This window comes from Lithobates pipiens, unplaced genomic scaffold, assembly GCF_037356315.1.
Source record: "Lithobates pipiens isolate NorthernLeopardFrog02 unplaced genomic scaffold, aLitPip1_a1.2 Scaffold_16, whole genome shotgun sequence".
NCBI lineage: Eukaryota > Metazoa > Chordata > Amphibia > Anura > Ranidae > Lithobates > Lithobates pipiens.
In genome coordinates this window covers 483,392,660-483,417,266 of record NW_027507748.1, presented here as the reverse complement: position 1 = coordinate 483,417,266, position 24,607 = coordinate 483,392,660, and the positions used below count along the sequence as shown (strand labels likewise).

General features: G+C 39.3%; 1 protein-coding gene across 1 annotated transcript in view; it reads left to right on the top strand.

Moving 5' to 3' along the window:
* Nucleotides 1-24,607, top strand: part of GPC6 (glypican 6) — a 1,045,088-nt gene that overhangs the window by 399,891 nt on the left and 620,590 nt on the right. Inside the window, exon 3 of the mRNA XM_077483046.1 lies at nt 18,495-18,886. Within this exon, the coding sequence (XP_077339172.1) occupies nt 18,495-18,886 (392 nt within the window). The remainder of the gene's footprint in view (nt 1-18,494; nt 18,887-24,607) is intronic.

The window sequence follows — 24,607 nt, the reverse complement described above, 5'->3', positions numbered from 1 at the left end:
TAAAATAAATTATTTCTCTGCTTTCTCTTTTTTTTAGTTTGCATCTGCCCTGGTGTGGTGGCTAGGCACTATAGCATTGTGTATACGTCCTGGGGGCAACCAAGTACCGGTAGGCCTGCTTGCCTTAAGGGAAAGGGGACTGCTATAGGTGAAGCACACAGTAGCCAGCTATAGTGTCTGAACCACCTGCGTTGGGGTAGACAATACAGTTTTAGCGCAAAAAATAGCACCTGTAATGCGCCTGAAAAGCGCTTCTCATGCCACCCCAGTGTGAAAGCACTTGCAGCATGGAAAAAAAAAAGTCCTGCAAGCAGCATCTTTGGAGCAGTGCGGAAGCGTTGTATACACCGCTCCTCCATTGTCCCTGCCCATTGAAATGAATGGGCAGCACTGCTGAAGCGCCTTGCAGTGCTGCAACATGGTCACTATTAACCCTTTCCTTGGCCGCCAGTGGGGGTTAAGCACCACTACAACAGCGGTAAAGCGTTGCTAAATCTAGCAGCACTTTGCCGCTATAGCCGACACCGTCCCACTGTGAAAGGGGTCTTACCTGTAAGTTCTGCCAGAGCGATGCTTGTCCTGCCCAACTGTATATGTACAGTGGCCAGGTCAAAAGTGGTTAATATACATAGATGTCCTATAGTACTATTTTCTTTTTTAGGTGGATAATGCTACAAAATATTTTCTTATAAGAACATCAGTCATATGGTAATAATTATATTGTGTAATATAAAGTGATATAAAGTAGTCAGCTGTCCTTCTAAAGGTCAGTAATTATAATTACCATCATTTTCATAAGTCAAAACTCCTCACGGTTTTCCAATTTGCTTACATCAGCAGAATTTATAAGGAATATTGGAAAAAACAGAAGTAGTGGTGCGCTGTACTGTGACAGGAAGTCTAGCCTGAAGGCTGGTAAGCTCTATAGGCACTAGAATAATATAGAGATGTTAGACGATATATATGTTGTCACATAAAGCAGTGTGCGTTTTTTTATGAGGGGATAGTAAGGAACCCTCAAAAGCACTATAACGTTATAGCATCAAAGGTAAATTCAAGTATAGATGCAAGAATATACGAAAAAACACACAATCAAAATATTTAAAACAAGTGATTCCCAATGCGATTTGTTGTAGCTGTCAAAATCGCATAAAGTGCCAGTGCCAAAAAATAAAATAATAATCCGTGCAAAATTCATCTACACCATAAAAATTGTTAAAACAATATAAATAAAGCAGTGAGCAAATTGATCATTCAACTGTGCAGAAAGTGGCAATTATAGAATAAAAATAAAAACACATAAAGTGACAGTGCTGAGCGAATAAATGCAAAATCCCTCTAAAACAATATGGAACTATGCACAATGCCTAAAACAGTATTGAAGCTATGCAAAATGCCAAAGTGAAAAAAATAAAATATATCGGAAAATGTCCGTTACACTTGTGCAAGACCGGTGGCGATTATGTCAGAAAATCGCATGAAGTGCTAGTGTTTAAATAATAATAACATGTGCACTATATTTAATAAAAACAATATAATTGGTGGTGGTAGTGGTGATGGTGGATATGTCCCTCGTGGTTCTGTGTGGTCAGAGTATGGGTGTCCCCTTACCTTACAGCTGTAAGGTAACAGCGTATAATATGTATATCCTCGGGGTCCTTGGTGCTCTTTGTCTTTTGAGGTCCTGCTGTGATATCCCCAGATCCTGGCGTCAATATCCTGCCTATTGCGCTGTGTTGGTCCCTTTAAGTGGTAACTCAGCAGCATTCAGCGTGGGGGGTGCCTCAGCAATTGGTGTGTATATATAGGGTTAAAAAGATGTGGAGGAAGGAAGCCCCATAGTGTAGTAGTTTTGACCATAAAATATTTTTATTTAACCCCCCTAGCGGTAATCCCGAGTCTGGCTCGGGGTAGGAATATACTGATAGGAGCGGTAACCCCGAGCCAGACTCGGGATGGCTTCGCTCGATGCAGGGGAGGACACAGGGAGAGTTACTCACCTTGTCCCCTGGATCCAGCGATGTCCGCCACGCTGTGTGATCGAGCCGTCCTGCGCTCGATTCACAGTGCCGAATGCCGCCGAGCTCCGTTCCCTGTGGCGTTACGGCGCACGGGAGCGGAGAACGCGGCAAATTCAAAAAAGTAAAAAGACACAAAACACACACAGCACTGTAATCTTACAGATTACAGTGCTGTATTAAAAAATACACACCCCCTTTGTCCCTAGTGGTCTGTGCAGTGCCCTGCATGCACTTTTATATTACAAATACTGTTTTTTACTGCCTGGAATTTGGAGATTGTCCATAGCAACCAAAAAGTGTCAATTTTTCAGTGTTTTTGGATTTGATTACATTATTGAATAATTTTTATTATTCTTTATTATATTATAAACTTTATCATACCCGGGATGTCTGCTAGACTCTGGTTTGAACAGATTTAAGAGCGTTATTCCTAAGAATTCCTAAGAATTACAGGACTACAAAATAAAAGCCAGATTTCTGTGCAAAATAATTGTACCACTTTCAGCACCTAATTCCAGACTGAATCATACCGCCAGGGAGGTTAAGCAAACAATAGGATACTCACAAAGGAGATGTTTATCTTTAAGTGGTAACTCAGCAGCATTCAGCGTGGGGGGTGCCTCAGCAATTGGTGTGTTAAAAAGATGTGGAGGAAGGAAGCCCCATAGTGTAGTAGTTTTGACCATAAAATATTTTTATATAAGCAAACAATAGGATACTCACAAACAAAGGAGATGTTTAAAACAGTGTATAAACGAGCATCGAGCTCGATTTGCGTCACTTCCAGTAGCTCTAGTCCCGACGCGTGTTCGTCACGGTTACGTTCCCCTGATGAAGTCACGTGACCGTGACGAACACGCGCCGGGACGAGAGCTACCGGAAGTGACGCAAATCGAGCTCGATGCTCGTTTATACACTGTTTTAAACATCTCCTTTGTTTGTGAGTATCCTATTGTTTGCTTATATAAAAATATTTTATGGTCAAAACTACTACACTATGGGGCTTCCTTCCTCCACATCTTTTTAACCCTATATATACACACCAATTGCTGAGGCACCCCCCACGCTGAATGCTGCTGAGTTACCACTTAAAGAGACCAACACAGCGCAATAGGCAGGATATTGACGCCAGGATCTGGGGATATCACAGCAGGACCTCAAAAGACAAAGAGCACCAAGGACCCCGAGGATATACATATTATACGCTGTTACCTTACAGCTGTAAGGTAAGGGGACACCCATACTCTGACCACACAGAACCACGAGGGATATATCCACCATCACCACTACCACCACCAATTATATTGTTTTTATTAAATATAGTGCACATGTTATTATTATTTAAACACTAGCACTTCATGCGATTTTCTGACATAATCGCCACCGGTCTTGCACAAGTGTAACGGACATTTTCCGATATATTTTATTTTTTTCACTTTGGCATTTTGCATAGCTTCAATACTGTTTTAGGCATTGTGCATAGTTCCATATTGTTTTAGAGGGATTTTGCATTTATTCGCTCAGCACTGTCACTTTATCTGTTTTTATTTTTATTCTATAATTACCACTTTCTGCACAGTTGAATGATCAATTTGCTCACTGCTTTATTTATATTGTTTTAACAATTTTTATGGTGTAGATGAATTTTGCACGGATTATTATTTTATTTTTTGGCACTGGCACTTTATGCGATTTTGACAGCTACAACAAATCACATTGGGAATCACTTGTTTTAAATATTTTGATTGTGTGTTTTTTCGTATATTCTTGCATCTATACTTGAATTTACCTTTGATGCTATAACGTTATAGTGCTTTTGAGGGTTCCTTACTATCCCCTCATAAAAAAACGCACACTGCTTTACATATATCTTTTGCCTTATGTGACGACATATATATCGTCTAACATCTTTAGATTATTCTAGTGCCTATAGAGCTTACCAGCCTTCAGGCTAGACTTCCTGTCACAGTACAGCGTACCACTACTTCTGTTTTTTCCATTTTTTCTCACTGGGGTTCAGGTACCCCACCACAGTGCGTGCAGCAGTACAACGTTCCTTGTTTTCTAGATTCACCTTGATTAGGCGCAGGAATACTTCCTTATACTTATAAGGAATATTGTTTAAAGTTGCTGTTTTTCAGCTAATATACAATATATTTTTTTTCATTTAGAATACACATTTTCTATTGTACATGCTCTTAATTACAAACATCTTACATATATTTTGACATTAACACATCTAATATCGAAGGTCAGACTGGGAGTAATCATTTTATTGGTTACAAATTTAATACAACTGTGAATGTATTATATGATATTTATTACAATTCAATAAACTTTTTATGCATGTGTTTAAATTCAGAAGTTGGAACTCTGTTTTGTGTTAAATCCAGAATGGTAAACTACAAATTGTAGACTTACTTTCTTCAGTTATTCATCCCCAGAGATTTAATATTTGGACTCCATACTCATTCTACCCACTCATTGAATTCTCAAAGGATTAAATAGTAAAACATAAAATAAGTCAAGCCACATGTGATAGCAGTGACTGTGGTTTTAGCTAAGAGTGCTAGCCAGAGAACTGGGGTTATAGCCCAACTTCAAAAAGATAATAAACACAACAGATAATTCTCATTATTGAATATACTTGCCCTTAAAAGGCTAAGTAAAATACCTGTATTAAAAGAGAAGTATGGGCTTGGTGGTTTTTCCCCCATCATACTTACCTAGGTGGATGCAGCAGAGGTTCGATGCTGCATCTATCCCCTGGTGCCTCTAAACTGAGAACCGTGCGATTGAACATCACCAACTGGCTGGTGATTCAGCAGAATCAGCAGTTTTCCACTCTGCTCTTCCAAGCTCACTGGAGCGCTAAGCTGTGGTGGGGTGGGGAGCAACCATCTCAGGCTCTCAGCGGCTTGCTGAGAGGCTAAGATGGGTGTCAATCCAAGCACATGTCGTGATGACGCACTGCCTGGACTGATTCCTGTGACGTCAGCAGAGAGTGGACTTCAGTCCACTCTCTTCTGAAAATGAATTGCACTCCTGTGACCCAAAGGAGAAGTCCAGCCAAACAAGCCTATTCTGGACTTCTCCTTCTCCTGGACAGTTTGTGGAAGAAGAAGCTTGTTAAAACTCCAAGTTTACCTGTCTTGCCTTTTCGTTACTATCTCATTTAATTTAAAGTTGCCATAAGTGGGCATCCTCTACACAGTGTATGCTTTATTGGGTTGATTTGCTAAAGGCAAATAGGCTTTTCACTTTGCAAGGGAAGTTGCACTCTGCAGGGGAATTTTCTCCAGAGCTTAGAGAATGAGGTAAAGCCCTGTTTACTTCATCCAATCATATGCAAGCAAAAATAGTTATTTATTTATTTGCTCTATTTTCTAGTATGTGATTGGGTTATCTCTGAAAAGTGACATTTTACTGAATTCACTAAGCTCCAGGGAAACTTTACTATTCACCATTAGCAAATAAACCCATATGAGTGTAAATTCAAAGAGAAATGCTTAAAGTCAACTCTGGGCTGCTTTTACATTTACTCATGCAGTGGAGTACCTCCCCACAATACGTGGGTCTAAACTTTCATTTGGTTAGGGTGGAAAGGGAAAAAAATAATTTGCTTATCTCATTACTCACTCCCACAAGCTTCCTCCTCTTCATGTGACTCCAAAGTTGCTTCACTTTGACACTTCACTGCCTGGTCTATCACGACTATGACTTCATTGTGTGCAATGCATGGCTAGCAGCCCTGCATTGTACAGGAAGATGGCGGAGGCCTGCCAACATCTTGGAGCAGCCAAGAGCACCAAGGGAGTAAGGAACAAGGTAAGAATGTGTACTTGTTCCTTCCCTCCACTAGACAGACATGTATTTAACCTATGTAGTGTGGGGAAACCCTACTGCATGGGTACATTTAAAAAGCAACCTGGACTTGGGCTTCAAATGCTTATTCTAGCACCCTTTGTATCAGTGTAACAATGACCATGGTCTTATAACTTAATGTAGCGCTGACATCTTTGCCTATTAATGTGGTTATGTATACTTTAATGTAAGGTTAATGGACTTTACTGGGGTTCCGTACCAAAGCCATCTAGTGGCCAAATATGGGTAAACCACCTGTATATTTTTACCTCAGATCCACCTAAAGACTTGAACAGAAAGTGACTGTTGTTTGGATCGAGAAGGTTGACCTTGTTACCCAGGAGTCTGTGTGACCTACCCATGAACACTTTCTTACGCAGTGCATGCTGGGTAGGGGATAAAAGGGACGGGAGTGGCCATTTTAGGTCTCTTGGGATCACGTTGCCTGCCTGTGTGGATCTGTGGGGAGGTTTCCCGGAGACAGTGGCCTGCAGTCATCACGGAACGCCAGCCTGTTTGTTTGTGAGTTGGCCTGACCGAGCCTTAAAGACGGGAACCGGAGTGAGAAGGTCCAGAGACACTCAGAATCAGAGAACCAGATTCATTCAGCGGAGCGATACAGAGCATCTGGCCCAGCTGACTGAGAGGCAAGCCACAGTCACTGGACCGAAGGGATTACACGGAACTCTGATCCAGTTGGTGAGCGGGTTACGGCCCATCGTTTGTTAACTTTTACACGCAGTTAGACTCACATACAGGCCTCACTGGAATCCGTGGTTTCACGGAGGAGTAGCAGAGCAACTAACACTGAGCAGGCTTGATGCCTATCTACCTTGTCACCTCAAGCATTGTAAATAAGTTATTGGAGTTACACCAGGAGCATTTCAGCTTAACCCTTCACAGACTTTGGATTACAAATAATAAAGGAGTGACTTTAGCTAGCAAAGAAAGAAGACCCCGGATAAAGTACTTTAAGTGAGATCTCACGTTTAGCCTTTAAAGTAAGGGGAGCTCCCAGGTCTTTATAAATAGATATAGATATATATATATATATATATATATATATATATATATATATATATATATACATATAAAATATACATTTCATATTGAAATACATTGTGCTGTCATCCTATGTTGGGATGACAGCACAATTTCTGTAATCGCCTGTCTAAATATTTTACAGTAAACAATATTTCTGGTTAAGTATCCAGTTGTGTGGTGTACTGTTTTTCCCCACCAGGTGAAGCCAGTGGATCCTGAGGGTATAATACAGGTACTTTGCATTGTCTTATATTGTTCTGTATTGTACTGTATTACATTGCACCACAGCTGTGCCAAGGGGATTGAGTCAAGTTAGTGGGGTTTCTCGGTAGAGTGCAGGCCCAATTCAAACCAGCAGCGCCTTTGGGGGTCAGTGCTACATTAACAAAAGTAGAAAAGGTTTTCCTGTCAAGTCCAGAGGATGCAAGCTGATGTCCACCCAGTTAACAAGCTGGCCTTCACCCAGTTTTGACAAGTATCCAGGTGATATGCTTAAATAAGTGCACATTCTGTGGTTTAAACTGATATATGGAATATAATGTGGCTATGTTCCAAATTAAGATTTCCTGCATTATGTGCTGTACTTTTTAATTGTTTGGAAGATCAAAATAGGTTAAATAATGCTGGCTATGTATAAGGCAAATACCATAAATGCAATCATAGACACTTTTATATACAAATATACAAATTTAAATATGTGGTACCAAAATAGTTATTCACATGTGGATGTAAAAAACTGCATATACAATTACAGTTATAAAAAGTAGGGTACTGTAAATTAGAGGATTTTAGAAGGAGAAAGCGATCTTTGACATATGACATTTAGTTTATGTATATGCTGAAATCAAGGCCTATCATGTCAGGCCTTTTTCATCTTTTATAAAACCCTAGAATAATGACTACACAATTACACCATTATCCTAAGGTCCTCTCTTTCTATGACACTGGTGTCTGGAGTTACTTGCCGTCCTCCCTCCTTTGTGTAAGATTTATTTGGCCACCAAAACAAAAACGACTCTCTCTGCAACCTTAGTCTTCTTTTCACAGATACTGGGTCAATCAAGGAATGTAAACTGTAAATGTTCTTTCCCACTGTTCCGTACAGTCATCAGTATTTGCTGATGGTATTGGAGTAGACTTGCTGGCTTTTCAGCATATGGTTGTAACAAAGAGAGATTAGGGGAAACACTAAGATCCAATTTATCAAAGTGTTTGGTTGAACAAACCAGGATACCCCAAGTATACAGATTTGTCTTCTCATTTTGAAATATAAGCTGGAGAAAACAAATTCATGCAAAGGTGTGTTTTTTTTCACTATAGAAACCAATCGAGTTTAAAATTAAACAAGTAATCCTATTGGTTTTTGATACTGGAAACAGCTCTGTATTTGTTCCCATTTGTTTTGCTTCAGCTTTTATAAGTGAAGCTGACAAGATTAATTCATCCTGGGGCCTGGAATTTGGCAAGTGAAAAAATTGTGCTAGAGAATGATGGTTCCAGAATGAAACTTTTAGGATGCATTCACATCATTGCATCTGAATGTATTTTAATGCACGTTAATTCATGACCACAAGTGGGCCATTGATTTAATTGGTGCTAGTCCACCACAATGTGAGTTAGAAGAAAAAATTCTTGCCCAATTTTTTGACATGTAGTCTGTTGAATGAACCTTTTAATGACTATGGCAGCCCATGAAAACAATTGCATCGAACAACATGTTTCAGTGCATGTAGAAAACGTATGTCAATGTGCATTAATACTGTACATCAAAATGCATTAAAAAGTACAAAGAAAGGTTTGAATCCAGCTTTAATTTTATTTGGATGTTATAGGACAGTGATGGCAAACCTTGGCACGCCAGATGTTTTGGAACTACATTTCCCATGATGTTCATGCACTCTGCAGTGTAGTTGAGCATCATGGGAAATGTAGTTCCAAAACATCAGGGGTGCCAAGGTTTGCCATCATTGTTATAGGACAATAAAGACGGGCCTTATTTCAGAAACTTAAATAAGTTGACCCAAAATATGTTCTTCACCTTCATCGTGATGGAAGGTATTAAAGTGTCAACTTTCCCTATGGCATACACCGTTCTTTGTCATGCATCTTTTTCTTTCATGTTATTTAATGTTCTATTTGATTTGCATATTTGAATATTGTGCTCTTATAATGTTTAATGGGGAAATATAATTTAAAAATGTTCTCACATTTTTTACATATATGCTTAGTATATGTGCAAAGGTGGACGTATTAGTTTAGAAGGCTGCATAAATATACCATGCCATAGAGTGAAACGGGAGATAAATGTATATTTCAATATCTCAAGAAGACAGTGTTGGATCAATTTCTAATTCCAGTGACCTTAAAGAGAAATCAATACTCTTTCAAATAATGTTTTGATGCCACATAAATTGTATAAAGCAGGTCTAGCAGATAAATGCTGCACAAGCAAAGTGTTTGATAATTTTCCTTTGGTATTTTCCAAAATATCATCAATATGTTAAAATTAATAATTTAACAAGAGTGACATTATGCTGATACACTGGTAGTGGACTGTATTATCAGGACTGCATGGTTAAAATATTCAGAAACATAATGTTACAGGTTAATGCCTTTTACGTCATAGGATATTTTAAAAACACATTTCTGGCTTTTCTTTGAAGCTCATAGAACTTTCTTCATACATGCCATATACATGAATCTTGCCATGATCCTCCCTCCAAACACGATGCTCTATGTTTGTGTCCATCAGACGTTCACTGGAGCATTATCTAGCTCTTGCATGCTCTTCCTGTGTACAGTTTTCGATTTCTCCTGTTTCCTTCTGGCTATTGTCTTAAATACTTTGTTTTTGACATATTTTTAATGGTATGTATATTTGAAAGAGATCTCGTTTTTTTTTTTTTTTTTTGCCTTAGGCTTTTTGTTAACCATTTTCTATTTACATAATATTTTATTGAATGTTTACAAAGTTACAGCAGCCTAAAAACAAACTGTGACAACATATAAAACAGTTTTAATACCAGCAGATCAGAATCGACATCCATGTCATTCATTCCATGTGGGCTTTAAAATCCAGGTGTGAGAACAATATTTAAATATGAGAATTGAATTAGGTACAGCTTCTGTTAGATCAAAATGGTTGTCCCTTATTGATATTTATACATTCTCACCCAAGTGAGGAATTGGTTCTTTGATGGTAATGAGGCAGTTTCTAGTTCATTTTGCATCCTCAGCAGTGTATTAAGGGTAATACACCCTTGAGGCAGTGGTGTATTTTGGTTTTGTGCTTCCCTAGGCAAGACTAAAATTGGGAGCCCCCTCCCATGTAAATTTGCAATTTGTGGGGTCTCTGGTGGTGGCTATGTGGTCCAAGAATAATCTAACCCTGGGCCCTGAGATTTAAGGGGTTACGTTCTTAGATCTCAGGCCTTAATGCTTGGACTTTCACTAGTCGGGGGATGTCATGTCCTCAGCTCTGAGGGGTTCATGCTGGGACCTAGCTGTAGTCCTTTTTGGGGGGTCACATCCCCAAAAGTGAAGGAGTACCCAGCATAAACCCCTGAGATCTAAGGATGTGACTCCCTTCAAAACCAAAGGACTACAAGTCCAAGCATGAACCCCTGAGATCTAAGAATGTCACCCCTTAGATCTCATGGGTTCATGCCTAGGACATCTAGTCCTTCACTAGTTGAAGGGGGCGGGGGATGTCACATCCTCAGCTCTGAGGGGTTCATGCTGGGACCTGTAGTTCTTCACTTTAGGGGGGTCTCATCCCCCAAAAGTGAAGGGCTACAAGTCCCAGCATGAGCCCCTCCTTTGTATGAGTCTCTGGCTCTGCAGACTGCACATGATGACACTCACTAAAACTAGCCTGTGCATAGATATAAAGGTTTGGGAGTGTAATGTTAAAGGTGGGATTCAAGAAGGGGGACATGAGGATTAGTCCATATTGACTTCTGGCACAAGTCAGAATAGCCAAGTGTGTGTTGCTCACAGAAGTCATTTAAGGACTGGTCAAAGTTATTAGGAAGCTATTGTTCAACCCTGCAGTCCATATTTTTTTAAACTTTTATACCAAGTCCTTGAGAATTATGTCAATTTTCTCATTAATTAGAAACAATGTAATTGTATGTTTAATATATGTAATCATGGAGGTGGAGGACCACCAAACCTTGGCTAGCACTTTGACAGGTTTTGTAACACCATACACCACTGCAAGTAGTTTGTAGTTGGATTCTATCAATATGGCATTAATGGAGCAGGGGGCTGTGATTTGCAAGATTTGCTTCAAAATCTCTTGATCTGTTTCTCTTACTAGGTCTTTCTCCCTATATGCCATATAGGGGAGAGGGTTAGGTGTTTGTCCTTCTAGAATAGATGTGTATATGGTGGAAATAGCTCTATAGAGGAAATGTAATATAAACATACTGTATATGTTTGAATGTTTTCAATGTCTCGAGGGATGATGACTGTTTAAGTGCTTGATTTGAAGGTATCTGAAAACTTCCTGTGCTGGGGACACTTATGAAGGGGACACTGAGGACCTCCATGAGGGAGACCAGGTTGTATATTCTAAATAGGTCTTTTATGACCCACTATTTGAAGTTTAGTGGCTACAAAAAAAAAATTGGATTGCAGACTATAGTTGTGAGTTTGGCATAATGGGACATTAACCTAACAGAATATTTCACATTGTCCGATACCTGTGAAGAGTGGCAAATGATGGGATTAAGGATCTGTCATCACACTTATAAGGGAATCTAAAGAGATGGGATCAGCTTACAGTACCTCTATAGATATCCAAAGGGGAGAGTTGGAAACCATATGGATGCCATAAAGTCGGGCAGTTTGCATTGAGGAATAGTAATGGGTCAGGTCAGGGACATACTGGCCTTTTCAGCATTTAGGTTGGTATAAAGTCTTGCAATTCATATGGCGTCTATAGATAAAGGAGAGTTCCCAAGAGAAGTGGACAAGGTCTTGGAGTTGAGAAAGGGCCTCTTGGGGAATGCTAATGTCAAAGGCTTTGCACTTACTATTGTTAAATTGCAGTCCTCTCCAGTCCAGTTGAGCAGGGAGATTAATGGATTGTTGAGAAACATGAGATTGTCAGCTGCAAAAATGCAAAATGTATGTCTGTAGCCATCTAAATCCTGACTTTGGATATTTGGTTTTGCTACACATGGCACGAACATGGAACTTGCTCAGGTGAACAACAATGGAGATAATGGGTATCCTTGTCTCGATTCTCTGCCTATATCAAAACTGTTAGTGAAACTCTAAATACCGAACAAATGCTCTGAGCTCTTTGTAGAGGGAGTCTACCCATTTGCAAATGTTTGGACGGAAGTCTCACTACTCTAAAAGGAGGGATAAACAGGGCCATAAACCTAGACTGAAGGCTTTCTTAATGTCCAAGAATAGCACGAAAGCTGGGCAATATCTCTGTTTGAAACATTGATAAGAAGTAGGACACGATCACTTGCTTGTCTTTTCAGTATAAATCTTGCTTGATCTTTACCCACCAAATGACAGATGCCATTGTTGAGACATGTGGCTAGGATTTCTGGTAATACACCATTGTTATTTGGTGTTGGTAGTTATACCGTGTAGTGTTGCCGCAGTTTGGTTTGAGAAGCATGTTGATTGAAGCGAAAAATGTGTCTTCCCCCCAAAGAACCCTCCACTAACAGATCATTAAAATAAAGAGCCAGCTGTGGGAAAAGGATTTCAATATATTTACTGTAGTACAGGGCCTCTTCGCTTTTCTCTCTCACATGAGGAATCATCTTTGGCTTGTTAACTCTAACACACTTTTATGTAAATACTCTGGATGACATTACATGGATGGACACATTTTTCTTCCTCACATGCTACATACACCTTCCATTTACTCCCCCTTGGGTCCTCCTTGGTCCTGCTCCCACAGCTCCCGGGCCATACATTCTTAACAAGTAGCAACTGGAAATGTTGCCATAACATTCAAGCTTAGCTGACTTTAATTACTCTGGATGACATAACACGAATGGACACATTTTTATTCCTCACATGTTGTATCCACCTTAAATTTTCTCTCCCTTGGATCCTCCTTGGTCCTACTCCTACAGCTCCTGGGTCAGACATTCTTATCCATTACCAACTGGAAATGTCAGCATAGCATTCAAGCTTAGCCAATTTACATTCTATGTGCATCTCCTTTCCTTGTCCTGCTCCTCTCCATCTCCACACCTGAGGAAGTGAGCATTGGCTCACGAAACACGTCACATTTTTAAGATGCCTTTTTCCAATCATCTATTGACATTTGATACTTTTTAATCGTGTACTGTACAAGATTGGAACCATTATAAATTGGCTTGATGTTATTTTACCTGTGTTTGATGTAATATGATAAGAATTGTATCTATTTATCAATAAATGTATTAACAATGTTTACCTTGTACTCCATGCGTGTTACACCTCATTTAAAGTCCCAGGGAAAAACTTTTTTTTATATGTATGGCCATGAAGCCAGGTCTGTTCTGGAATTTTAAGGATTTGATTGCTGATTTCACTTCTGAGAGGAAATCTCAAGAAGATGTAGTAGGTCAAGGATGTGAAGGAAAGGAAGTTTGGATTGGAATCTTTCAGTCACCTCAGGTTTGGAGGGGGCTGATAATTTGTTTGTTCAACTTGAGAGGCCAACAGAGATTTAACTTGCTTCTTCTTTCAGGCAATTTAAGGAGAGCTTGAGAGAGGAAGGATTTTTATTGATCTAGCAAATCAGCATATTTTGTTTCCATTTGTGTAATATTTTCTGCTTATTGCTTCTTCAGTTGGAGGCCAGTTGAGTCAATCTGCCTTTTAATAACCGATTTATGTGTATACCAAACCGTTTCGGATGTAATGTCTGGGGAAGTATATGGTGTAAAGTATTTATTCAAAGATTCTGAGACTTTCTAGTGTATGTCAGGGCTGTTCAACGGAGAGTCATTTAGACTCCGTTTACCATTCTACAGTTTCCCATAGAGTGTTGTTAAAGCGGAGGTCCACCCTAAAGTGGACCTCCGCTCATCGGAACCCTCCCCCCCTCCGGCGCCACAATTGGCACCTTTCAGGGGGGAGGGGGGTGCAGATACCTGTACAGTACAGGTATTCTGCACCCACTTCCGGGATAGCTCTCTGCGGAAAGGGGTGTAGATTACGCCCCTTTCCGCAAGTGCCCACCCCTTTCTGCAAGTGCCCCGCTGCCTGCTGGGAAACACACAGATCCCAGAGGCAGCGGGGACCATCCTTATTGCGCAGCGCGATTCGCGCATGCGCAGTAGGGAACCGGGAAATGAAGCCGAAAAGCTCCATTTCCTGATTCCCATACCCAAGATGGCGGCGGCAGCACCCGACAAGACGATCTAGAGATCGGCTTCGGGTGCCGACATCGCGGGCGCGCTGGACAGGTAAGTGTCACTATTTTAAAAGTCAGCAGCTGCAGTATTTGTAGCTGCTGGCTTTTAAAAAAAAAAAAAACGCGGAGTCCCGGCGGACTCCCGCTTTAAGGATAAAAGGATAGTACTATAATCTTACCACCAGATGGCAAAATGTCACAGGACTGCAACTGAGGTATTGCTTGTGTGGCGAGAAAAACCTGGTCTATTCTAAAGAACACATGGTGCGGGTGAGAAGAATAAATGTAATCTTGCCTGCTTTGGGTTCAGCTCTCTCCAGGCATCTACCAGAGTATTGGGAAAGAATTGTACATAATGTCCAGTAAGAAAAATAAGAGCATAGACAAGTGGGGGCACCCATAAGTGTTGTTTCTTTGTCCAAAAAGGATGCTAAATGAATATTGGAGTCTCCTATTATAATATATGTTCCTTGGGTAAGATCCTGAACAAGTATGTAAAGAAGGGCAGCTGTTTGTTTTTTTAGCTGAAGCATGTGATCATTATGACTTGTGCATTGTTAAGTTGTCCCCTGAGGTGGAGGCATCTTTCTTCAGGGTCAGAGATTAAGTATTCTAAGGTGAAGGGGATGCTTGTTTTAAAGCCAATGAGCACTCTTTTTGTTTAGCTATTTAAATGACAGGATAGAAAACATGAAAATGTCTAGGACAGGAGGAGCTTGAGAAATGGGTTTCCTGTACACAATGGTGATGGCATGTAGGGATCTAAAATGGTGAAAGGCCTTCATCCTTTTATTGGGAGAGTTCAGACCTTGTATATTAAGAGCTAAGTTATTCCCATTCATGATTTTTCATTTGTGTAAGGTTGAAACAATAACAGACCTTGTACAGTCAGGTTCATAAATATTGGGACATTGACACAATTCTAATCTTTTTGGCTCTATACACCACCACAATCAATTTGAAATTAAACAAACAAGATGTGCTTTAACTGCAGACTTTCATTGGGAGGCACATATACAAACTGTTGTAATTCCTACACCGTTCACCTGATTTGGATGTAAATGCCCTCAAATTAAAGCTGAAAGTCTGCAATTAAAGCACATCTTGTTTGTTTCATTTCAAATTCATTGTGGTGGTGTATAGATCCAAAAAAAGATTAGAATTGTGTCAATGTCCCAATATTTATGGAGCTTACTGTAGATATGCATCCATCTCAGTGGGAAGGGGAAAAGGGGAGGGGAAGGTTGGGGTAAAAAGTAGATGTAAGCCAAATAGAGGAAATAAAGTGAAGTAGGCTAGAAGAGCATAAAATAGCAATCTGAAGTAAAACACTGCTGAAAAATGCTAAAACCTTAATTAGCGGGTGGGGGTGGAAACCTTATGTGCTGCCTGTCTTTTAGGCAGAAAAAACATTTCTACAAAACCTCTTCAATTATCTTATTCTGTAAGGGTCTAATTTAAAACCAGAAGTTGATCTGCTCTCCGCTAGACAATTCATCATTACTCCACATGGTGGCTTGTATTTTACATCTCATTTAATATAAGCTCCTGTGGTGTCCCATAAAGTTCTCTCTACTAAACATTTAAGAGAGAATGTCGTAATTCAAGGAAAGTTCAGTCACATGACTTTCAAAGGTCATGTGACTGAGCTCTCTACCTTCTGAGTATTTTTTTCATTCATTCTATCGCACTCCGCTTTCCTTGGAAAAAAAGCAAAACACTGTGCTTCATAAATGTGCTGTGCTTTTTATGAGCAGCTGTATGCCTGGGGTACGGTGCTGTTTTATAAATGAAGCCTCAAGTCCTATGGGAAATATCTAAGGCAACAAGGCAGTTCCAGGGTAATAGGAAGATATGGCTTTTACTAAGAAAAGCCATTAAGTTGTAGAAGTTCATTTATGCTTTTGCCTGCATTAAAATAAAGTCAGAAAACAATGAGATCTGATTAATAAACATATTTTCATAGTATTTGTCATTAATTATTTTAATGGATATTTAATTGTCTTTGATGTGTGGCATTTGAAAAAGCACCTGCGATTAATTTCAAAACTAATTTAAATATCAAGAGTGTTTGAGGACATTTAAATTAAAGTGTAATGTAAACCCTGACATATACCCAGTGAAGTAAACAGCCTCAGGTGATACACAGAGATGAAACAAATCTCCCTACATAAGTTTTACATCTACTGTATATTGCTGTCTTCAGCTTTATATACTGTTTAGAAAGTTTAGCTTGTGTTAGGAGATTTTCACTTCCTGGTCATAACCTGGGCATACAGCCAAGATAGTTAATTGGAGGAAAGTCACACACACCCCCTCTCCTTATACGTAGAGACTTTCAGAGCTGATCATCATGTACTTCAGGGCTCTGCTAATCTATTTATAGCATCCTCCCCAAAACAAAATTCTGGCTGCTTTTATCATATGTGACGGAGAACTTGCCAGGAGTTATCAAGCTGATAACAAGAATGGAGCAGGAGACAGCTACTGGACATAGGGCTTTGAAGAGAGATAAGAAAACACTGCAGATATATGTGCCCAGCTCAAATTTCATGAATCAGGTTTACATCCACTTTAAGGCTTGAAAGTAAAAGACAGAAAAGGTCAATGTCAAATAAAAATGCAATGTACAGTGCATCTGGAAAGTATTCACAGCACTTCAACTTTTCCACATTTTGTTATGTTACAGCCTTATTTAAAAATGTATTAAATTCATTATTTTTCTCAAAATTATACAAACAATATCCCATAATGAAAACGTGAAAGAAGTTTTTTGAAATCTTTGCAAATTTATTAAAAATTAAAAAATTAAAGATCACGTGTGCATAAGTATTCACAGCCTTTGCCATGACACTCAATTGTGCTCAGGTGAATCTGGTTTCCACTGATCATCCTTGAGATGTTTCTACAGCTTGATTGGAGTCCAACTTTGGTAAATTCAGTGGATTGGACATGATTTGAAAAGTCGCACACCTGTCTATATAACTCCCACAGTTAACATTGCATGTCAGAGCACAAACCAAGCCATGAAGTCCAAGGAATTGTCTGTTAAGAGGTCATGCAAAGAAGAATGGGAGAAACTGCCCAAAAATAGGTGTGTCAAGCTTGTAGCATCATACACAAAATGACTTAAAGGGGTTGTAAACCCTCAATGTTTTTCACCTTAATGCATTTTAAGCATTAAGGTAAAAAACCTTCTGTAGTGCAGCAGCCTCCCAGAGCCCCCTTTTACTTACCTGAGCCTGATATTTCCAGCGATGAGAACAAGCACACTGGCACCAGCCAGTGTCTTGGGTCCTCATTGGATAGATTAATAGCAGCAGGTACAATTAGCTCCTGCTGCTGTCAATCAAATCCAATGATGCAGGAGCCAGGGGGCAGGGCCGAGCCCTACCGTCTGTGTCAATAGATGCAGCAGCAGGACACGGTAGAACACCCATGCGAGTGCCCCGATGGAGAGCAGCTCTCCAACAGGGCACTCGAGAAGAGGAGGGGCCAGGACTGCCACTGAGGGACCCCAGAAGAGGAGGATCGGGACCACTCTGTGCAAAACCAACTGCACAGAGGAGGTAAGTATGACATGTTTTTTTTTTTTTTTTTTTAAACAAATCTTTACATATCCTTTGAGGCTGTAAGTATTTAACAAAGACTGAATACTTATGTGATTTTTTTTTTTTTATAAATTTGAAAGGATTTCAAACAAACTCACATTGTCATTATGGGGTATTGTTTACAGAATTTTAAGGAAAATAATGAATTTAATCAATTTTGGAATAGGGCTATAGCATTAAAAAAAATGTGGAAAAAGTGAAGCGCTTTAAATAAATATACAGTGCATTTGAAAAGTATTTTTTAATTCAACAAATTTAACAGTGCTGAAGTAATTTCCAATAGTTTTATTCATACTTAAATTAATATTTTATTTATTTTTATAAATGGCAAATCATGTGTGCCAATAAGTACATAGCTAAAGGAGTTTGCCGTGATATTTAGCTAAAAGTCATACACTAAAGATCTTGTTTATCTAAAGTTTTTGCAATCATACTAACAAATTTTCGCTAGAATGGGATAGGTTGCTATGTGATACTTTTGTAATGAATCTTATAACCTAACCTTACATTCATTTAAACGATTCTGCCATGTTTTTCCCTTAAACTTGTCAATGTTTCTTTTTCTCTGTCTAGAACTTTTCAAATTGCTTCTAGAAAATGCACAAAGATCCCTAAATGAAATATTTGTAAGGACATATGGACTTTTGTACACGCAAAATTCAGAGGTATTCCAGGATTTATTCATGGAGCTTAAACGCTACTACACAGGAGGAAATGTCAATTTGGAAGAAATGCTAAATGATTTTTGGGCTCGTCTTTTGGAACGTATGTTTCAGCTCATAAATCCTCAATATCATTTCTCAGAAGAATATCTTGAATGTGTAAGCAAGTACATTGACCAGCTGAAACCATTTGGAGAAGTACCAAGGAAGCTAAAAGCCCAAGTGACTAAAGCTTTTGTTGCAGCTCGAACTTTTGTCCAAGGTCTTGCTGTAGGCCGAGAGGTTATCAACAGGGTATCAAAGGTAATAAAAAAGTCATTTTTTAAATGTCATTATACTGCATTGTGTTTTTTTTAATACTCGACTCAGTGTTTTTCATAAAGTGTATTTCTAGTCAAGCTTGTTTTTTTTCTAGTTTTGAAATAAGTGTGAAATCATTATAACCCCTGTCAGTTTTTTACTGTTACTCAAGGCTTACCTAGCTAGGCCTTACACTGCAAAAATAACACAACGCTGGTATCACTGTTTGTGTTGCTGTTAGGGGTTTTCCCTCAATTAATGTCTGGTGAAAAAAAATGGGACTGGGAGAGGAAAAAAGGGGAATCTTTCAAACTGAGCCTCGGATAGCAGTAATGTTTTCTGCAACTGGTATTGCCAGTTTTCTATATTTTACCTCTTAGAAGGAATGTCTTTGCTTCTAGTTCTAAATCTGCATTTCCCATATCAGATTCAGATCAACATATAGGCCCAATCAGAATATTGAAGAATTGTACTTTTATTTACTTTCATAACCAGAGCATTAATACACAAAATCAAGCTTTTTTAAAAATACAATATCAGTTCTATGTTCATTGTTTCTTTTATTTACGTTTGTCTTATTTTTCATTTTGAATGTTCTCTGCTATTTTTTGAAATTACAAAGCTTATTAAACATCAAACCATACTTTTACCTGTGCATATGTATGATATATATATATATCAAAACTATGCCCAAAGAGGAAAAAAAAGTGTGTGTGTGTATATGTGTGTATATATATATATATATAACACCTGTTTAAAGGAAGTTTAATCAAAATTGAAGGCAAGTGATAAGTGTGTTGCTACACAGTAACAAAATAATTAGTTCACCTGCCCTTGTACATTGACTTAGGTATGTGTAATCTTATTACAAGTCCAGTTACGCTTCGATTGAGTTAAAATGGAAAAATGGTGTCCATAAGATAACATCTCTCAATTCATTGAATAACAACTTAAATTAAGCTACTTTCTTGTTCTTTTCTGTATTTACTTTTTTCGGAAGAGCTTGTAACAGTAAAAAATAGACTGCTGGATTGTCCTCTTTTAACTTTGGTTTCCAGATCTTAACTGCATCAAAGAAGGCCACAACATGAGAAATTCACTGTGCTCTGCCAAATGTGTTTTAAAGGGATTACAACTAGAAAACATGTTTACTTAAGAGGCAAAGAGACCTTTCTTGAACCAGTAAATGCAATGCTTGAATGCTCCATGGCAGAGCTTTAGTGGATGATTTACTAACAAAGTAATTTTATGTTATCACAGCAAACTTGTATTTGTTTTTAGATTAACCTATACTCTAAATCTGTCAGAGCTTTAATACAAATAGTGTTCCACTAAGCAGCAAAATTGTATTAACCAAATGTTGTGGTGAGCTGGGTTTAATTGGTAATATCCATCGCATATCGGAGACTTTCCATGTGATGAAATGGCCATGGCTTCTATAGGCTGCATGGGTGTCACACACTGTTGTGGTAGAGAGCAATATATGTTAATTCATGGTATTGTGCATTGTGGTTTCATTCTTTCTAAATGGCATCCCACTGCCCATATATAGTATGAAAAAATGCTCCAGCACTATTGACAAAAGTTAAAACTCTTTCAGTTGCATTAAATTTGCATTTAGTTTGAGACCTATCTGAGATCATTCCCAGTTTTAGTGCGGGTTCAGTCGTATGTGTTTCTGACCTTTATTTGTCTTTCTTCTGACTTGCTTTGACTTTATTCTGATATGCATTTAGACACGCAATTTATATCTTTGATGTTTAATATTTCTCTGACATGATTTGGTAAATGAGAGTTCTTAACCTTGAGTTAAAGCTTCAACACAAAAACTGAAATGTATTGGTAAATAGTTGAAGGTATAAAGCTAACAACCAGCAATCTATCTAGTTGGAGAAAAAGGAAAAACGTAAACAAATAAATTATATCATATCAATACGCAAACAGCAAGACTGACAACACATAAGACGAGTAGGTATACATGAAAGTGACAAACAGATGTCCGATATTTACCAGCTGTGTAGCATGGGAGCCATGTGATAATCTCTTTCTTTCTTTCTCTATCTCTGACCTAACCTAATATGGACCTATTGCTCAATGACTTGTTTAGGGTCATCCCGATTGGTGGGCCTATCTATTCAATTAGTTCAAATCTAACTCATCTCATCCAAGATTGGATCATTTCCCCACCCTCCCCCCATTTCCCCTGTAGTCTTTTCCCCCATCCCCTTTTTGAAAGGGAAATTAGATTTTTGACCTGTTTGCAGGAAAATTATGCATTCCAGGACAAATGGTCAAGCCATTGCATATCTAAAGAGGGGTCTTTTAAAGTGGATACAGTGAAAAACAAAAGATTTAAATGGCCTGGTTTGGACAATTACTTTGCCTCGTAGAGTCTGAGCTAAAGTAATGAATCCCTTCTAGCATACAATTTTAGGACTGGTAACCACCCACATGTACTGTACATAAAAACAATCCTACACTTCAAAGATATCCAGTAAATTAATCAATCTTATCCCTAAACCTGAATCCTTGTTTCTAAATACATTTATACACACTTTTATATACCGTTTGTCAGGACCTGGATTTGAACATGGGACCTCAGCTGTGTCTGGCAATGAATCTTCTCACTGAGCTATGTGAGATATTGGACAGTGCCTTCTCAGATCCTTTAGACAACTTGCTGGACATTTTGGAGTTTCTAAGACAGAGGAACTTTTATCACGTTCGTTTTGGTGGCCTGGGTACAAAAGAGATGTCAAAGGTTATGTAGCCTTGTGCCTGGTCTGTGCTCGCAATAAGACACCCCGAGCTTCTCCTTTGGGGTTGCTCCAGCCACTCCCTGTCCCATTAAGACCATGGGGATCAATTTCTATGGACTTTGTAGTCCATTTACCCCCCCCCCCCCCCTCTAAAGAAATGAACACTATCTTGGTTGTTATTAACCGCTTCACGAAGATGGCTCACTTTATACCGGTCAAGGGGGTACCCTCTGCAGAACAAACTGCGGAGTTGATGGTTCGAGAAATCATTAGACTACATGGAATTCCAGAAGATGTCATTTCTGACAGAGGAGTACAGTTCACTTAAAAATTTTGGAAAAGCTTTTGCTCAGCTGTAGGAGTAACAATTAATCTGTCTTCTGCTTTTCATCCTCAGTCTAATGGTCAGACTGAGAGGACCAATCAAATGTTAGAGCAGTACCTTCGATGTTTTGTTAATTATATTCAGGATGACTGGGTGCACTATCTTCCTACAGTGGAGTTTGCTTATAACAATTCTAAACATAGCTCCACCTCTCAGACCCCTTTTTTTCTAAATACCATACAATTACTTTGCCTCGTAGAGTCTGAGATAAGGTAATGAATCCCTTCTGGCATACAATTTTAGGACTGGTAACCACACACATGTACTGTACATCAAAACAATCCTACACTTCAAAGTTATCCAGTAAATTAATCAATCTTATCCCTCAACCTGAATCCTTGCTTCTAAATACATTTATACACATTTTTATATACCACTTATAAGGACCTGGACTTGAACCTGGGACCTCAGCTGTGTCTGGCAATGAATCTTCTCAGCGAGCTATCTGAGATGCTGGGCAGTGTTTTGTCAGATCCTTTAGACAACCCTGCCTTGTAGCTTGATTTCAGCTGAATCTTGAACTCTTTGCTCCTCCCATGAACTTCCTGATATAAGCCATGTCTCTGCACTTCCTTCTTGCCAGAATATTGTGCTATCTACAGCCTGTATCTCGCTCCTGTCTTCCCTGCTGCCATTTATATTTGCCAACGCTCGTTATCGACCCTTGGCTTGTTCCACGACTACACTTCTGCCTGACCCCAACCTGCAACTACCCGTTACCGACCTTTTGGCTTGCTTACTGACCACGCTTCTGTTTGATCATTACCTGCTCATCCACTACTGAACCCCGGCTTGCTCACCCCCTGGTGGGGCGATCCTGAGGACCACGACCTGGTACTAACACGCAGCTAAATCAATCTCCACCATCAGGAGCTCTGGTGAAAATCGGTTAGTACTTAGACTCCGCACCTCAGGTGAACCTGTGTCATCTGCCAGTGGGACTGCCTGTGTACCTATCCTGCTGGTTATTGGTAGTCCTACAACTGCTATAGCAATTGGTCTTTGAGCCTGACCCCTGATCGTGACACCACTAAACTTGTAACTTCTTTAAAATATAGTTATACATCTATTTACATTCTCTAATGGAGATTACACATAAACCCCTCATATGACAAAACAGTTGACCTCTTACTGACCTTCATTCAACTTCCCTCTGACCTCCATTTTACTTTCCTTCTTAGCTTTGGGTTCCCGGGGAACTGGGCCGACTTTTCAGTCGGTCACCAGTTCTATAGAAGTGATGGACTGCACCTAAAAGAGGAGGGTACAGATCTGCTGGGAGTAAAGATGGTCGAAAAGTTACAGGGACTTTTAAACTAGGCGATGGGGGGAGGGTCCAGAGGTAGAGATAGTCTGCATGGAACATATTCCAGAGGACAGTATTGGGGACATTAGTGGTAGGTTGACTAAAGCACATAAACACGAGGTAAGTATAGTAACAAGTCCTATGTGCAACCTCGGGACACCCAATAAGAAGACTAAACTAGTGGCATGTTCTCCAATGCGAGGAGCTTGGCAGACAAGATGGGAGAACTAGAGATACTGTTGTTAGAGTAGGATTTCGATTTTGTGGGAATGTCAGAGACTTAATTCAACAGCTCTCATTATTGGCTGCCAACCATTCAAGGGTATTTTTTTTAGATAAAAAAGCATGTGAAAAGAAAGCATGGACTTTGTAGGCACCAATTATAAAAATAACATAATTGTTTATTTAACACAAAATACAAAAGGGAATTTTCATTAAAACTTTATTTTGCAAAGTCAATACATGCAAAACTCTATTGTTGCTTTTACTCTCTAAAACAGCAGAAAAATTATACCAAACATCATATTAGTCCTGCAACAGTGTATGGTATGTAGTAACATGCTTGCTCTACATGTTTCGCATATGAATGCTTCATCGGGAGCTTAGTAGCTGTTCTCCAAAAGAGAGGGGGGAGACATATAAACATGTAAAAATACAAGAAACAATACATAATCTAACAAAGTACATTGGTAGAGTGTTCCACATTTTTTAGCAGAATTCATCCAAAAGGTAAACATGCAGCAGATACCCATAAGTGACATGCAACAGGCGATTTGAGGTTGAACGTGGGGATGAATGCACACAGTGACCTAAAGCACAGAAACATATGATAACAAAGGATTAATATATAGTATATATTCAAGGGTATTCCCTTTATCGCAGGGATAGAGTGGGTAAAACAGGGGGAGAGGTATGCCTGTGTATCAAGAATAACGTACAAGTGAATGTAAGAGATGACATCACTAAGGGAGCAAGGGAAGAGGTGGAATCCTTATGTGTAGAGGTCCAAAGTGAGGAAACTAAGGGAAAAGTAATACTGGTTGTATGTTATAGGCTCCCTAACCTGGGGTAGGAGGGGGAGATGGACCTCCTATCACTATTTGGATTAGCGGCAAGGCTGGAAAGTGTCATCATAATGGGGGATTTTAATTATCCAGACATAGACTGGGTGGAAGAAATCGTGCATTCATCTAAGGCTCGCCAGTTCCTAAATGTCTTGAAGGACAATTTCGTGGGTCGGATGGTAGATGCGCAAACTAGAAACAAAGCATTAC